General features: G+C 37.4%; 1 protein-coding gene across 3 annotated transcripts in view; it reads left to right on the forward strand.

Moving 5' to 3' along the window:
- The first annotated feature begins 8,870 nt into the window (after nucleotides 1-8,870).
- PDE11A (phosphodiesterase 11A) overlaps nucleotides 8,871-17,481 on the forward strand; it is a 427,278-nt gene continuing 418,667 nt past the window's right edge. Inside the window, exons 1-3 of one of the 3 annotated variants that reach the window (XM_045066808.1) lie at nucleotides 8,871-9,007; nucleotides 9,467-9,520; nucleotides 14,117-14,291. In XM_045066808.1, coding sequence (XP_044922743.1) covers nucleotides 14,123-14,291 — 169 coding nt within the window. In that variant the 5' untranslated portion in view covers nucleotides 8,871-9,007; nucleotides 9,467-9,520; nucleotides 14,117-14,122. Of the gene's footprint in view, nucleotides 9,008-9,466; nucleotides 9,521-14,116; nucleotides 14,292-17,481 lie in introns of those variants that run through there. The other 2 variants (XM_004768994.2, XM_045066809.1) reach the window with 2 other exon arrangements.

Below are 17,481 nucleotides of genomic sequence, written 5' to 3' on the forward strand. Positions count from 1 at the left end.
CATTCTGACTGGTGTGAGGTGATATCTCATTGTGGTTTTGATTTGTATTTCCCTGATGCCGAGTGATATGGAGCACTTTTTCATGTGTCTGTTGGCCATCTGGATGTCTTCTTTGCAGAAATGTCTGTTCATGTCTTCTGCCCATTTCTTGATTGGATTATTTGTTCTTTGGGTGTTGAGTTTGCTAAGTTCTTTATAGATTCTGGACACTAGTCCTTTATCTGATATGTCGTTTGCAAATATCTTCTCCCATTCTGTCAGTTGTCTTTTGATTTTGTTAACTGTTTCCTTTGCTGTGCAAAAGCTTTTGATCTTGATGAAATCCCAATAGTTCATTTTTGCCCTTGCTTCCCTTGCCTTTTGCGTTGTTCCTAGGAAGATGTTGCTGCGGCAGAGGTCGAAGAGGTTGCTGCCCGTGTTCTCCTCAAGGATTTTGATGGATTCCTTTCGTACATTGAGGTCCTTCATCCATTTTGAGTCTATTTTTGTGTGTGGTGTAAGGAAATGGTCCAATTTCATTTTTCTGCATGTGGCTGTCCAATTTTCCCAGCACCATTTATTGAAAAGGCTGTCTTTTTTCCATTGGACATTCTTTCCTGCTTTGTCGAAGATTAGTTGACCATAGAGTTGAGGGTCTATTTCTGGGCTCTCTATTCTGTTCCATTGATCTATGTGTCTGTTTTTTGTGCCAGTACCATGCTGTCTTGATGATGACAGCTTTGTAATAGAGCCTGAAGTCCGGAATTGTGATGCCACCAACGTTGGCTTTCTTTTTCAATATCCCTTTGGCTATTCGAGGTCTTTTCTGGTTCCATATAAATTTTAGAATTATTTGTTCCATTTCTTTGAAAAAGATGGATGGTACTTTGATAGGAATTGCATTAAATGTGTAGATTGCTTTAGGTAGCATAGACATTTTCACAATATTTATTCTTCCAATCCAGGAGCATGGAACATTTTTCCATTTCTTTGTGTCTTCCTCAATTTCTTTCATGAGTACTTTATAGTTTTCTGAGTATAGATTCTGTGTCTCTTTGGTTAGGTTTATTCCTAGGTATCTTATGGTTTTGGATGCAATTGTAAATGGGATTGACTCCTTAATATCTCTTTCTTCTGTCTTGCTGTTGGTGTAGAGAAATGCAACTGATTTCTGTGCATTGATTTTATATCCTGACACTTTACTGAATTCCTGTATAAGTTCTAGCAGTTTTGGAGTGCAGTCTTTTGGGTTTTCCACATATAGTATCATATCATCTGCGAAGAGTGATAATTTGACTTCTTCTTTGCCGATTTGGATGCCTTTAATTTCCTTTTGTTGTCTGATTGCTGAGGCTAGGACCTCTAGTACGATGTTGAATAGCAGTGGTGATAATGGACATCCCTGCCGTGTTCCTGACCTTAGCGGAAAAGCTTTCAGTTTTTCTCCATTGAGAATGATATTTGCGGTGGGTTTTTCATAGATGGCTTTGATGATATTGAGGTATGTGCCCTCTATCCCTACACTTTGAAGAGTTTTGATCAGGAAGGGATGTTGTACTTTGTCAAATGCTTTTTCAGCATCTATTGAGAGTATCATATGGTTCTTGTTCTTACTTTTATTGATGTGTTGTATCACATTGACTGATTTGCGGATGTTGAACCAACCTTGCAGCCCTGGAATAAATCCCACTTGGTCGTGGTGAATAATCTTTTTAATGTACTGTTGAATCCTATTGGCTAGTATTTTGTTGAGTATTTTCGCATCTGTGTTCATCAAGGATATCGGTCTATAGCTCTCTTTTTTGGTGGGATCCTTGTCTGGTTTTGGGATCAAGGTGATGCTGGCCTCATAAAATGAGTTTGGAAGTTTTCCTTCCATTTCTATTTTTTGGAACAGTTTCAGGAGAATAGGAATTAGTTCTTCTTTAAATGTTTGGTAGAATTCCCCCGGGAAGCCGTCTGGCCCTGGGCTTTTGTTTGTTTGGAGATTTTTAATGACTGTTTCAATCTCCTGACTGGTTATGGGTCTGTTCAGGCTTTCTATTTCTTCCTGGTTCAGTTGTGGTAGTTTATATGTTTCTAGGAATGCATCCATTTCTTCCAGATTGTCAAATTTATTGCCGTAGAGTTGCTCATAGTATGTTCTTATAATAGTTTGTATTTCTTTGGTGTTAGTTTGTGATCTCTCCTCTTTCATTCATGATTTTTATTTATTTGGGTCCTTTCTCTTTTCTTTTTGATAAGTCGGGCCAGGGGTTTATCAATTTTATTAATTCTTTCAAAGAACCAGCTCCTAGTTTCGTTGATTTGTTCTATTGTTTTTTTGGTTTCTATTTCATTGATTTCTGCTCTGATCTTTATGATTTCTCTTCTCCTGCTGGGCTTAGGGTTTCTTTCTTGTTCTTTCTCCAGCTCCTTTAGGTGTAGGGTTAGGTTGTGTACCTGAGACCTTTCTTGTTTCTTGAGAAAGGCTTGTACCGCTATATATTTTCCTCTCAGGACTGCCTTTGTTGTGTCCCAGAGATTTTGAACCGTTGTGTTTTCATTATCATTTGTTTCCATGATTTTTTTCAATTCTTCTTTAATTTCCCGGTTGACCCATTCATTCTTTAGAAGGATACTGTTTAGTCTCCATGTATTTGGGTTCTTTCCAAACTTCCTTTTGTGGTTGAGTTCTAGCTTTAGAGCATTGTGGTCTGAAAATATGCAGGGAATGATCCCAATCTTTTGATACCGGTTGAGTCCTGATTTAGGACCGAGGATGTGATCTATTCTGGAGAATGTTCCATGTGCACTAGAGAAGAATGTGTATTCTGTTGCTTTGGGATGAAATATTCTGAATATATCTGTGATGTCCATCTGGTCCAGTGTGTCATTTAAGGCCTTTATATCCTTGCTGATCTTTTGCTTGGATGACCTGTCCATTTCAGTGAGGGGAGTGTTAAAGTCCCCTACTATCATTGTATTATTGTTGATGTGTTTCTTTGATTTTGTTATTAATTGGTTTATATAGTTGGCTGCTCCCACGTTGGGGGCATAGATATTTAAAATTGTTAAATCTTCTTGTTGGACAGACCCTTTGAGTATGATATAGTGTCCTTCCTCATCTCTTATTATAGTCTTTGGCTTAAAATCTAATTGATCTGATATAAGGATTGCCACTCCTGCTTTCTTCTGATGTCCATTAGCATGGTAAATTCTTTTCCACCCCCTCACTTTAAATCTGGAGGTGTCTTCGGGCTTAAAATGTGTTTCTTGGAGGCAACATATAGATGGGTTTTGTTTTTTTATCCATTCTGATACCCTGTGTCTTTTGACAGGGGCATTTAGCCCATTCACATTCAGGGTAACTATTGAGAGATATGAATTTAGTGCCATTGTATTGCCTGTAAGGTGACTGCTACTGTATATGGTCTCTGTTCCTTTCTGATCTACCACTTGTAGGCTCTCTCTTTGCTTAGAGGACCCCTTTCAAGATTTCCTGTAGAGCTGGTTTGGTATTTGCAAATTCTTTCAGTTGTTGTTTGTCCTGGAAGCTTTTAATCTCTCCTTCTATTTTCAATGATAGCCTAGCTGGATATAGTATTCGTGGCTGCATGTTTTTCTCGTTTAGTGCTCTGAAAATATCATGCCAGCTCTTTCTGGCCTGCCAGGTCTCTGTGGATAAGTCAGCTGCCAATCTAATATTTTTACCATTGTATGTTACAGACTTCTTTTCCCGGGCTGCTTTCAGGATTTTCTCTTTGTCATTGAGACTTGTAAATTTTACTATTAGGTGACGGGGGGTGTGGGCCTATTCTTATTGATTTTGAGGGGCATTCTCTGAACCTCCTGAATTTTGATGCTCGTTCCCTTTGCCATATTGGGGAAATTCTCCCCAATAATTCTCTCCAGTATACCTTCTGCTCCCCTCTCACTTTCTTCTTCTTCTGGAATCCCAATTATTCTAATGTTGTTTCGTCTTATGGTGTCACTTATCTCTCGAATTCTCCCCTCGTGGTCCAGTAGCTGTTTGTCCCTCTTTTTGATCAGCTTCTTTATTCTCTGTCATTTGGTCTTCTATATCACTAATTCTTTCTTCTGCCTCATTTATCCTAGCAGTGAGAGCCTCCATTTTTGATTGCACCTCATTAATAGCTTTTTTGATTTCACCTTGGTTAGATTTTAGTTCTTTTATTTCTCCAGAAAGGGCTTTTATATCTTTCGAGAGGGTTTCTCTAATATCTTCCATGCCTTTTTCGAGCCCGGCTAGAACCTTGAGAATTGTCATTCTGAACTCTAGATCTGACATATTACCGATGTCTGTATTGATTAGGTCCCTAGCCTTCGGTACTGCCTCTTGTTCTTTTTTTTGTGTTGAATTTTTACGTCTTGTCATTTTGTCCAGATAAGAGTAAATGAAGGGGCAAGTAAAATACTAAAAGGGTGGCAACAACCCCAGGAAAATATGCTTTAACCAAATTAGAAGAGATCCAAAATCGTGAGTGGGGAGAAAGGGGATAAAAAGAGGTTCAAAAAGGAAGAGAGAAAAAAGAAAAAAAAAAAAGAAAAGAAAAGAAAAGAATTTAAAAAAAAGAAAACACCTAAGAAAAATGTAAAAAAAAAAAAAATATATATATATATATATATATATTAGATAAACTAGTAAAAAATCGTTAAAAAAGAAAAAGGTAACAGTTAAAAAAAAAAAATTTTACCCGAAGGCGAGAAAAAAAAAAAATGAAAAAGAAAAAATTAAATTAACTGCAAGACTAAAAAAAATCACAGGAAAAAAGCCATGAGTTCCGTGCTTGGCTTTCTCCTCCTCTGGAATTCTGCTGCTCTCCTTGGTATTGAAACAGCACTCCTTGGTAGGTGAACTTGGTCTCGGCTGGATTTCTTGTTGATCTTCTGGGGGAGGGGCCTGTTGTAGTGATTCTCAAGTGTCTTTGCCCCAGGCGGAATTACACCGCCCTTACCCGGGGCCGGGGTGAGTAATCCGCTCGGGTTTGCTTTCAGGAGCTTTTGTTCCCTGAGCGCTTTCCGTAGAGTTCCAGAGGACGGGAATACAAATGGCGGCCTCCTGGTCTCCGGCCCGGAGGAGCCGAGAGCCCAGGGCCCCACTCCTCAGTGCGCCCTCAGAGAACCGCGCCCAGTCACTCCCGTCGGCCTGACCTCCGGCCGCGCTCCGAGCTCACCGAGCCTGCGACCGGTTCAAGGTAACACGGAGCTGCGAGCTCACTGTCGGCTCTGTCTCTGTAGCCGGCCTTCCCGCTCCAATACCCGCAAGCTCTGCGACACTCAGACACCCCGGATCCTTCTGTGACCCTGCGGGACCTGAGGCCACGCTGACCCCGCGTGGGCTTCGCCCCGGTTTAGCCTCTGGAGCGATGTCCCTCAGCGGAACAGACTTTTAAAAGTCCTGATTTTGTGCGCGGTTGCTCCGCCGCTTGCCGGGAGCCGGCCCCTCCCCCCGGGGTCTATCTTCCCGTCGCTTTGGATTCACTTCTCCGCCGGTCCTACCTTTCAGAAAGTGGTTGATTTTCTGTTTCCAGAATTGCTGTTCTTCTTCTCTTCGATCTGCCGATGGATTTTCAGGTGTTTGCAATCTTTAGATAAGCTATCTAGCTGATCTCCGGCTAGCTGAAGCAGTCTCAGCCTGCTACTTCTCCGCCATCTTGACTCCTCCAGTGTTAATAATTTTATTGCTGTGAGAATCTGAAGCTTCTAGCAACACTATTTGCACACCAGTGCCATCTAGTGGAAAATGTATAATTTTCTTTCACTGTAGAGACTGGGCAAATTTTAATCTTTGTCAAACAAAATTACTGATTGATATCCTGAAAATTTGAGGCTGATGTTTAGAGCAGTTAATTTCTTTTCTTAAAGAAGAGAGAAAATATTGCATGAAAGAAAACCAGGACAAAACCAGAAATATTGGGAAATGCTGGGAAAGCAAAATTTCTTTATAACTCAGTCATGTGAAATACCACATATGCAAGGAAAATAAGAAATTTGCTTTCTCTAATGACTTTATGATTTCTGTCTAGTTATTTTAAACAGCTTCCTTGAGATACAATTCATATTTGATACAATTCATCTATTTATGTTCAGTTAAATGACTTTTAATATGTTCACAGCATTGTGCAACTATCACCACAATCAGTTGTAGAACACTTTTAATCACTCAATAATGACAGTTTTGCCATGTATCAAATCATATGAAATCATATTTGAACACGAATTACATGTAGCTAAAACAGCTGAAAATTCTGAGGTTTGAAACAATGATTTTTAATCGGTGTTATATTAGAGCAAAGATGTGCTGTGCATTTGCAGATTAAATTTTTTCAAGGCTTTACAACATGTAGTCTATAATGCACAATTGTTTAAATGATAAGCACTTTTGTTGATTTCACATAAAATCCAGTTTTCCCTTGATGCTTTTCTTCCAAAATTCTTATAAATTTCTTTTTTTAAAGGAGAGATGATATTGTAACTTATTTTTGAAATGCAAAGAGAAAATAATAAATTTTTGTCATTGTTTTCCAAAATTTCTTTAACTATGATATAATTACAATGACATTTACTGGCTATCAATATTAGTCTTCATACATTATATTTCAGTAAAAATGTTTTGCCTTATTTGAAATTTTTAAATAGGCTTTACCACTGATATTTACCAGTAATCAATTAGTAATTTTCAGATTGTTCTGTATGAATAAGGTCCAGAATGTCCATTTTTCCCAGCTGTAAGGCTACGAGCTGCTGTGAATGTATTCAATGCACCTACACTGGCATGTGTAGGCACTAGAGAAATGGTAGTCTCCTTCCTTTTCTTGAGTTTACATGTTTTTGTTTGAGTTTGAGAATAATATTTAACATCTGATTCTTGCTCCCCCCCCCAAAACCTGGTCCTTTTCATTCAACTTTATTTTTTAAGATTTTATTTATTTATTTGAGAGAGAGAGAGAGCACAAGCAGGAGGAGTAGCAGAGGTAGAGGGACAAATAGGCTCCCCGCTGAACAGGGATCCCAACTTGGAGCTCTGTTCCAAGACTTTGGGATCATGGCCTGAGCCAAAGGCAGCTGTTAACCAACTGAGCCACCCAGGCACCCCCCCTTTTCATTCAACTTGATGACATATGTCTTTTATTTTCATTTTTTTAAGATTCTATTTATTTATTTATTTGACAGAGAGAGATCACAGGTAGGCAGAGAGGTAGGTAGAGAGAGAGGAGGAAACAGGCTACCTGCTGAGCAGAGAGCACGGGACGTGGGGCTCTATCCCAGGACCCTGGGATCATGACCTGAGCTGAAGGCAGAGGCTTTAACCCACTGAGCCACCCAGGCGTCCCGACGTATGTCTTTTAAATATGTTAATCATAGAACAGATTCATAGGTATCTCTTAGAATAGCTTCATTCAATCATCTCGTAATTGTGGCTATTTAAATTAAAATAAAAATTAATTAAAATTAACTATAAAATAATAAAAATAATAAAAACAAAAATTTCTCAGTTGTATTAGCTACACTTCAAGTACTCAAAGTTACTTTTGTCTAGTAGACAGTGCCCATGCAGAACAATTCAATAATTTCAATCATAAAAGTATATGGGACAGACCTCTGGAGAAATTAATTGTGGTAAACTTCCCACTTACCTAACACACAAAATTGTCACTATTACAAGTACTTTGTTGAGCAATTAATTTTTTTTTAATATTCCTATTTCTCTGTCTCCTTACCACATATGTCTCACTGAAGTAATTATGTAACCTCAGCTAAACAAATTTCCTTTCTCATGGTTTCCTAAATACAAATATAAGTTTGACCTGTCTTTAAAACTCTCATCTTCTTGTAGCTTTTTCAGTCCTTCCCTCCACATCTCCCTTCTTACTCCTAAGGTTCTAATTCTTTTTGTTTCTAGTCATACTTCATTGGGCTTTTTTTTTTTTTTTTTTTTTTTTTTTTTTTTTTTTTTTTTTTTGGCAATTAGCAAGCAGCTTGCAACCTTGCTGTCAGTTCTTATATTATTGTATTTTTTTCTAATGTAGCTCATTTATAATCATTTAACTTTTTAAAAAAAATTTATGTATTTATTTGACAGAGAGAGACACAATGAGAGAAGAAACAAGCAGGGGGAGTATGAGAGGGAGAAGCAGACTTCCCACTGAGCAGGGAGCCGATGCAGAGCTCCATCCCAGGACCTTGGCATCATGACCTGAGCCACCCAGGCACCCCATAATGATTTAACCTTTTTTTTTTTTTTTTTTTTTAAAGATTTTACTTATTTATTTGACAGAGAGAGATCACAAATAGGCAGAGAGGCAGGCAGAGAGACGGAGGAAGCAGGCTCCCTGCTGAGCAGAGAGCCTGATTGGGGGCTGAATCTCAGGACCCTGGGATCATGACCTGAGCTGAATGCAGAGGCCTAACCCACTGAGCCACCCAGGTGCCCCAATGTATTTAAATCTTGTCCCAACTGAATTGTAACTCAGAAAATTGGAGCTGCAGTTCAGTGTTTGTCCAAGTTGCTTGGCACAGTGCCTTACCCATCCTATTTATTTTATTATTTTGTTGACATGACATGATTCCTAAAATCACATGCTAATGGACCATTCATAAAACGTTGAGTTCCTGCTTCAAGCAAGAAATGGGACACGCGGTCAATATGCATAGATAATTTAGCTCTTTGGTTAGGCAAAAGCTAAACAAATAAAAGATGCTCCTGGGACTGCTGTGTTCAAAGTCACTTAGTCACGTTTCCATTCAGCCTGCAACTGCCCAGCAAGTCCGTCTTCAAACTCCTGCGAGAATTGCCAACTTGCGGGATCTGGGAGCCAATCAGCGGTGCGGATGGAGCCTGGCCTGCTATTGGCTGGCGTCCACCGGAAGCACATGCTGGGCTGGGCTTCCAGTGCAGGTGTTTGAGGCATTGCTCTGGGATCGCCAACACCAAACTTGCAGCTCAGTCTCTGGCCTGGCAGAGGCCCGAGTGACTTCTTAAGGGTTCTCTGGGGAGGTGGTGGGCGGAGCTGCTGACCCTCTGGTAGGTATGGGATTGGCTGGGAAGTAGTGATCTAAGCATTGATTATGGGCCAGAACTGTTTGGGCTGGGCTTTACTCAGAAAGGAGTATCTAACAGGCTCCTTTTAGCCCTAGCCTGTTGGGGGTCTACGTGTCCCTAAGTGCGGCATAAAACTATTTCTGGTGAGGGGCCTGCCTGCGGCTTTTATGATTTCTGTGTGGAACTGATTTCGGGGCAGAGCCTTCTGCCCACGGTGGGCAGAAATCAGCCTCCAAGTGGGAGTGGTGGACTGCGAGACTGGCAGTTTGGAAAGCTGGATTCTTACTCTAGTTTAGGGATTCAGGCACAGCAGATTCGAAGAGGGAAAGGCCGTGGACATCTGTGTTTGGGTGGTGGGGAGATGGAGGGGGTTCATAGACATTTACCACGGTCACATCGTTCTGATGCATTCCACTTCCCGTACTTCTTCCGCTGCAACAGCAGAATCCCACTTTATCTTTTAGTCTGTGTAGTATTCATCCTCCAGTTATTCCAGTGAGTTCTTCCTCCCATTTTTATTGCTTCCAGTTATGTGGGTTTTGTAAATCTTGAAAGCTTTATTGGTGCCTTGATTGTTCTTACCACATCCCTCTTTTTTACGGGCAAAATTGGAGGTGGCAGTGGTACATCCCAACACTGAAGAGCATTTTACTTACTTCTCTTTAAGCATGTGCAGTGTGTCAAACATTCTGTTCAACCCAAGGTTACTTAGTTTGTTCCTAAAAGGGAATTGTTAAAATTAAGAGATTGAAAATTGTTCTTCCTCTTACTTTTCACCATCTCTCTCCACTTCTCATCAGCTTGTGACTTTAAGCCGCTTAACTTGTGTGCCTCATTTCCCTCAGCTGTAAAGACAGAGATATTAACGGTATCTATCTCACATGGCTGGTCTGAGGAATAAATGCATTACTAATATATAAAGTGCTTAACTATGTCTGGCCCACAGAAGCATGCGTAAGTGTTCGCTACTCTTATCCTGTTTATCATTAGAATTACTCCATTCTTGGAAGAGTGATCATTCTCATACCAGGTGTCATATCTTTGCCTAGTTCAGTGAGAAATAGGCAAAAATCTTTTTTTTTAAAATATTTATTTATTTGTTTATTTATTTGACAGACAGAGATCACAAGTAGGCAGAGAGGCAGGCAGAGAGAGAGAAGAGGAGGAAGCAGGCTCCCTACGGAGCAGAGAGCCCGATGTGGGGCTCAATCCCAGGACCCTGGGATCATGACCTGAGCTGAAGGCAGAGGCTTTAACCCACTGAGCCACCCAGGTGCCCCAGCAAAAATCTTTTTTAAGAAAATTTTTATTTATTGGGATAAAACTAGCATGTAACATTATACAAATTTTAGGTGTACAACATTACATTTCTTCTTTTTTCATGAAACAATACCTTTATTATGTACTATTCTCATCTTTTTTTTCTTCTATTAATTTTTTTTTTCTAGAGGTACAGGCCTGTGATTCATCAGTCTTACATACTACCCAGTGCTCATTGCATCACATGCCCTCCCTAATGTCCATCACCCAGTTACCCCATCCCTCTAATGCCCTCCTCCAGCAACCCTCATTTGTTTCCTATGATTAAGAGTCCCTTATGGTTTGTAACCCTCTCTGGTTTCATCTTATTTTTTTCCTCTCTTCCCCTATGATCCTCTGTTTTGTTTCTTAAATTCCACATATCAGTGAGATCATATGATAATTGTCTTCCTCTGACTTATTTCACTCAGCATAATAGTCTCTGGTTCCATCCATGTCATTGCAAATGGCAATATTTTATTTTTTGATGGCTGAGTAGCATTCCATTATATATCTCTATATATCTCACATTTTCTTTATCCATTTATCTATTGATGGACATCTGGACTTTTCTCATAGTTTGGCTATTGTGGACATTGCTGCTATAAACATTGGGGTGCATGTGCCCCTTCAGATCATTTGTATCTTTGGGGTAAATACTCTGTAGTGTACTTTCTGGATTGTAGGGTAGCTCTATTTTTAACTTTATTAGGAATCTCCATACTGTTTTCCAGAGTGGCTGTACCAGCTTGCATTCCCACCAGCAGTGTAAGAGGGTTCCCCTTTGTCTATAACCTCACCAACATTTGTTGCTTCCTGACTTATTAATTTTACCCATTCTGACTGGTGTGAGGTGGTATATCATTGTGGTTTTGATTTATATTTCCCTGATGCCAAGTGATGTTGAACATTTTTCCATATGTCTGTTCATATGTCTTCTTTGGAGAAAGGTCTGTTCATGTCTTCTGACCATTTCTTGATTGGATTATTTGTTCTTTGGGTGTTGAGTTTGATAAGTTCTTTATAGATTTGGGATACTAGCCCTTTATCTGATATGTCATTTGCAAATATCTTCTCCCATTCTATAGGTTGTCTTTTGGTTTTGTTGACTTTGCAAAAGCTTTTTATCTTGTTGAAGTCCCAATAGTTCCTTTTGCCTTTGTTTCACTTCCCTTTGGAGACATGTCTAGCTAGAAGTTGTTGTGGCTAAGGTTGAAGAGGTTTATATTTCTTCTTAATAACGAAATATTATTAGAGTGCCACATGATTATAGGATAAAATTGACTCGCTTGCTATCCTTCCTAGTCTTCCTGCCCCCCTCCCTTGCTATCACTGCTGAATTTACTGGTTTTAGTGCACTTTGCAGATGGTCATATGTACTTAATAACTGTGATTAAAGATGGCAGCAGTCAGTGTCTTCACATGGTAAATATTGGTAGTTTGAACAATGACAATGGACATTTTCTAATTGTCCAGAAATTGTCTAATTTCTAAGAGAATTGTATGTGAAATCTATTTGAGGAAAGAGGATTTTTTTCTTTTAAACAAATGTCTGGTTTCTTGAATTATCTGTAACATTTAATAGGTATTAGAATCAATCTGATTTTTTTGCTTTATATAAAAATTGGAAATGATTCTTTAGCAGTACTTAGATGACATTTTCTATTTGTATAGTATGGAATTTATGATTATTGTGAATGCATTTTGCTAAAGTCCAAAAATTTGTATTTGTGACTAAAGTTTCTTAATGGCCCCTGTTCAAAGGTTCAGTGAATTCTGTATCTATACGTGAACTGACAGAATTCTTTTAAATAGAAATTGAATGCAGTGTTTTGAGTGAAGTTTGGAATTTAAAAGTAAGCATCTTCTGGATAAATGAGTTTTTTTACTCTGCTTTTTATCAGACCTGAAACATTGATTAATAGCTTAGTTGTTAGTCTGCCCAGAGAAAATTTCTGTCTTCCCTTTAAGTGGATTATTGACACTATTTTGGGTTTTCACATAAATTCAAAGAAATTAGGGAGATACCAGAGCCCCTTAGTAGCTCAGTCAGTTAGGTGTGTCTGCCTTCAGCTCAGGTCATGATCCCATGGGCCTGGGATTGAGCCCTGCTTTGGGCTCCCTGCTCAGTGGGGAGTCTGCTTCTCCCTTTCTCTATCCCTTTTCCCATGGCTCATACTTGGGTGCTCGATCTCTCAATTAAAAAAATAAATAAAATCTTTTAAAAAAGAGAAGAAATTAGAGAGATACTAATATTGCAGGTTACTGTATAGGAAGTACTGACCTCTCTGAGTAATAGCTAACTTCAGTTAAGACACATTGTATTTTTCAATATTACCAGAATAAACCAAACATTTTTTATTTCTCAGTAGAGTTATAAAGGCAAAAATGTGCTTCAAACTGTACTGTCAGGGAATTAGGTTATTTTCATGATTTCCCTAATAGTAATACAATCTCATATTGAAATCCATCCCAACACCTACTGCCCATGATCTAATTTTTCAAATAAAAAGAGCAGGGGATGCCTGGGCAGCTCAGTCAGTTAAGTGTCTGCCTTCTTTTGGCTCGGGTCATGATCCAGGGGTGCTGGGATTGAGTCCCGCATTGCACTCCTTGCTTGGTAGGGAGCTTGCTTCTCCTTCTGCCTCTGCCTGTCACTCCCCCTGCTCTTGCACACGGTCTGTTTGTCTCTCTCTCTTACAAATAAAGAAATAAAATCTTAAAAAAAAAAAGAGCAGGTAAACAAAACTTAAGTACTATATTTGTTGGCATTTCAAACTACATTTTTTTTTAAAGATTTTATTTATTTATTTGAGAGAGAGACAGTGAGAGAGAGCATGAGAGGCGAGAAGGTCAGAGGGAGAAGCACACTCCCCATGGAGTCCTGGGACTCCAGGACCGTGACCTGAGCCTAAGGCAGTTGCCTAACCAACTGAGCCACCCAGGTGCCCTCAAACTACATTTTTTAAAAACGTTGAAATTATTTTAGTTTTTACATAATTTTAGATGAAGGAGACACTTAGTTATGCAACAAAATTTTTGGTATATTAGCTAAAATATCTTTGTACAGATTTTATTTTATATATCACTGTATCATAAAATCTTCCCTGCTTAGCACTGTATTTTCCACTACATTAGTGTTAAACACGTATTACTGCTGACTGAACTCAATAATGGTATTCAATTGCTTTGAGATACTGTTTAATCTAATCTGCTAGATGTGTTTATAGATGAGAGCATAAAGTAAATGAGAAATTACGTGTTACATATAACCTGCTGTGGCCTCATTCTTTTGTTTGATATTTAATTTTATAGGCTATTATTGCAGGCATATGAGAACTTACAAAAACATCAAATTTAAGTGCCTTTTGCATTTTGTTCTATTCTTATTATTAAACAAGGGGATACCAAATTAGACTTCGAAACCTTGCATTATTTTTTGCACATGTGCTTTCTGTAAGTGGGAAGAAAAAAGTGGAATATAATTGACCTAGATGAATTACTATAGTTGTTTGAAGGCTGAAGTAAAATTAGGCTTATACCATAAGTTTCTGAAGTATCTATAAATCAAAATTTAAATTAAATCTGATAAATGAGATGATTAAGTCTTTATAAAATTGGATGCTATAATCTGCTTGTGTTTTTGAGCACTCAGGCTTTAAAAGGATGCATACTTTAACTACGTTTTTGTTTAATATCATTAGTATTCATTTCAAAGTGTTGGCATTTTTTTTTTCCAGCTTTGCAAATCTGAGATTTTTTTTTGGACTGTGGTTTAATGTTTTGTTACAGAACAAAATGGGAGATGCTGAAGCAGGCAAGAAGATCTTTATTCAAAAATGTGCTCAGTGCCACACAGTGGAAAAAGGTGGAAAACACAAGGTTGGTCCAAATCTCTGGGGTCTTTTTGGACGAAAAACAGGACAAGCACCAGGATTTTCTTATTCAGATGCTAACAAAAACAAAGGTAAAACCTGGGCAGTTGTGGGAGAGAACCGGAAACTTTGTAGCAAAGAAAGAAAAGCACCTGATTTGATATTACAGTAATTTCCTAGCTTATAGCATAAAAAATGAAATCTTTATGTTGATATTACTGAAATATTGATTTATATTATAAGATCTATATTTAGATAACTGGTCTTTTTTTGATCAGAGGAATTAGCAATTCTCTGTGGTGTAAGTTTTTATTTATATGAGGAATTTCTATTTTATGCAGCACATTTCTGTAGAAAAAGCATGAGCTAAATTAAGAAGATCAAATAACATTTTAATGGCATAATGGTAGTTTTCTATTTGTAATAGTGATTCTTAGCAGAGTGGAGGGATATTATATAGTTTGAAAAATTATATTCAATGACTTTTTTGATGGAGGAAAGTAGGTAGTTAAAATGAGAAGGCATTTTGGGTGTGAAATTGAAAATGGCTGGGAAAAACTATAATATCTTTGCAGAGAATTTTATTATTCCTGGATATACACATCCATCTATCCATCCATACTTGCATAGCATCTACTTCAAAAAATAGGGTGCAACTCCAAATAGATTGCAACTCTATTTTGAACTGTTCTTGGAGGCCTAGCATTTCTAACTGGCCCAAATTTTGGATCATTCCAATCCTACTATTTGGAAAAGTTTTTATTTTATTTTATTTTTGTTCCTTTTTATTCTTTTTATTGAAGTGAAATTCACACATTAGCCATTTTGAAGTGTACAAAGAAGTACATTTTGTGTAGTTACAGTATAAATCAACACCTGTCTGTAGTTTAAAAATTTTTTCGTTGCTTGAAAAGAACCCCTGTGCACATCTAATAAACATTTCCCATTTCCTTCTACCCTTAACCTCTTGCAAACTCTGATCTGCTTCTTTTCTTTATGGATTTGCCTATTCTGCATATTTCATAAAAAGGAATCATAAAATATGACCTTTTGTGTTTGGCTTCTTTCAATTAGCATGTTTTCAAGGTTCATTGAAGTTGTATCTTCTATCAGTACTTCATTCCTTTTTATGGCTAATCATATTCAATTGAATGTATATATCACAATTTGTTTACACATTTATCAGTTGGTAAACATTTGGATTATTTCCACCTTTCATCTATTGTGAATAACGTTGCTATGAATATTTGTGAATAAGCATTTGCTTGAGTCCTTGTTTTCAGTTCTTTTCGATATGTATAGATATGTATATCTATATATATATGTTGGGGGTCATTTGTTAAATCTATGTTTAACTTCTTGAGGAAAGCCAGTTGTTTTCCACAGTAGCTATACCATTTTACATTATCATCAGTGATGCAAGATTCCTATTTCTCTGTATCCTCTCCCATGGTTTGTTATTTTCTTTTTCTTTTTAAAATTGCCATCTTTGTATTTCATTAATGAACGATGCTGTTAAACATATTTTAGTATGCTTTGTTAAAAAGAAAACTGCAGGGCCCAAATAGAGTCACCTGTACTAGGCCCACAACATTAAACCAGGGCTTGATACCTAACTTAAATGTAGTTTCAGTTCTTCCCAGGAATGTAATCTTAACTGATTAGTCTGGAATTTCCTGGTTGGTGCTGGAATCCACCTAGTAAGATCTTTTTGTCCCCCAAAAGGAGGTGAATTTGTCTGAAATAAATCTTTCTTGTTGTTTATGACTTCCTTGTTCTATCTTTAAAAACCTTTCTCTTTCTGTAGCCTGTTGGAATTCCTTTCTATATGCTGCCTGATTCATGAATCATTGAATAAAGTCAATTTGGTCCTTAAATTCACTCAGTTGAAATTTTTTTGTTCAACAAATTGTTGGCCATTTGTAGATTTGGAAAAATGTGTATTTGTATCCTCTGCCTATTTTTTTATTTGACTTGTTTGTCTTTTTTATTGTTGAGTTTAAGAGTTCTTTATGTATTCTGGACGTTAATCTCTCATCAAATATGTGATTTTCAAATATTTTCTCTTCTTTTGTAGTTTGTCTTCATTTGTTTGATAATGTCCTTTGATTCACAGTTTTTAATTTGTATAAAGTCAATTTATCTATATTTTTATTGATTTTTGGAGAGAGGCATCAAATCTAAGAATCCATCACCAAATCTGAGATCATAAAGATTTGCCCTTATGTTTTCTTCAAATAGTTTTATAGTTTTGGTTTTTAGATTTAGGTTTTTGATGCATTTGTACTTAATTTTCTATAGAGAGTGAGGGAATAGACCTACTTAATTCTTTTGCATGTGGCTATCCATCACTTCTCAGACTTTTGGTTAAGATCAAGTGCATGCGGTTATCCAATTACCACACCCCATTTCTTGAAAAGACATTCTTTCCTAGTTGAATGGTCTTGATACCCTTGTTGAAATTCAATTGGCCATATATGTTAGGGTTTGCTTCTGGACATTCAATTCTATTCTTTTTGTCTATATAGCTAGCCTTATAACAACACCACAGTTTTTATTACTGTAGTTTTGTGGTAAGTTTTAAAATTAGAAAGTGTGAGCCCTCTAGCTATGTTTTTTCTTTTTCAGTATTGTTTTGGCTATTCAGGGCCCTTTGCAGTTCTATGAATTCGAGGCTAACCTTTCCCATTTCTGCAAAAGAGCCTTTGGAATTTTGATAGAGATTGCATTGAATCTGTGGATTTTTTTTAAGGAGTATTGCCATTTTAGCAACGTTAACGTTCTAATCTATGAATATGGGATGCTTGTCCATTTATTTAAGTCTCCTTTCATTTCTTTCAGAAATGTTTTATAATTTTCAATGTACAAGTCTTTTACTTCCTTGGTTAAATTTTGCCAAAGTATTTTCTTCTTTTAAATTTCTTTTATAAATAGAACTGTTTTTTAAATTTCTTTTTCGAATAGTTCATTGCTTCTATACAGAACACAACAGATTTTTGTATGTTGATCTTATTCCCTGAAGCTTTGCTGAATTAATTTATTAGTTATGGTAGATTTTTTGTGGATCCTTCAGGATTTTCTATATGTAGAATCATATAATCTGTGATAGAGGTAGTTTATGTCTTTCTTCCCAGTTTGGATGGCTTTTATTACTTTTGATTTTCCCAATTGCTCTGGCTAAGACTTCTAGTGGAATTCTGAGTAGAACTGGTGAAAATGAGCCTCTCTGTCTTGCTTCTGATCTTAGGGGAAAGTTTTCAGCTTTTCACCTGGGGTATGGTA

The sequence above is a fragment of the Mustela putorius genome, unplaced genomic scaffold, assembly GCF_011764305.1.
Source record: "Mustela putorius furo isolate JIRA1106 unplaced genomic scaffold, ASM1176430v1.1 tig00003869_pilon_pilon_pilon, whole genome shotgun sequence".
Classification (NCBI taxonomy): Eukaryota; Metazoa; Chordata; class Mammalia; order Carnivora; family Mustelidae; genus Mustela; species Mustela putorius.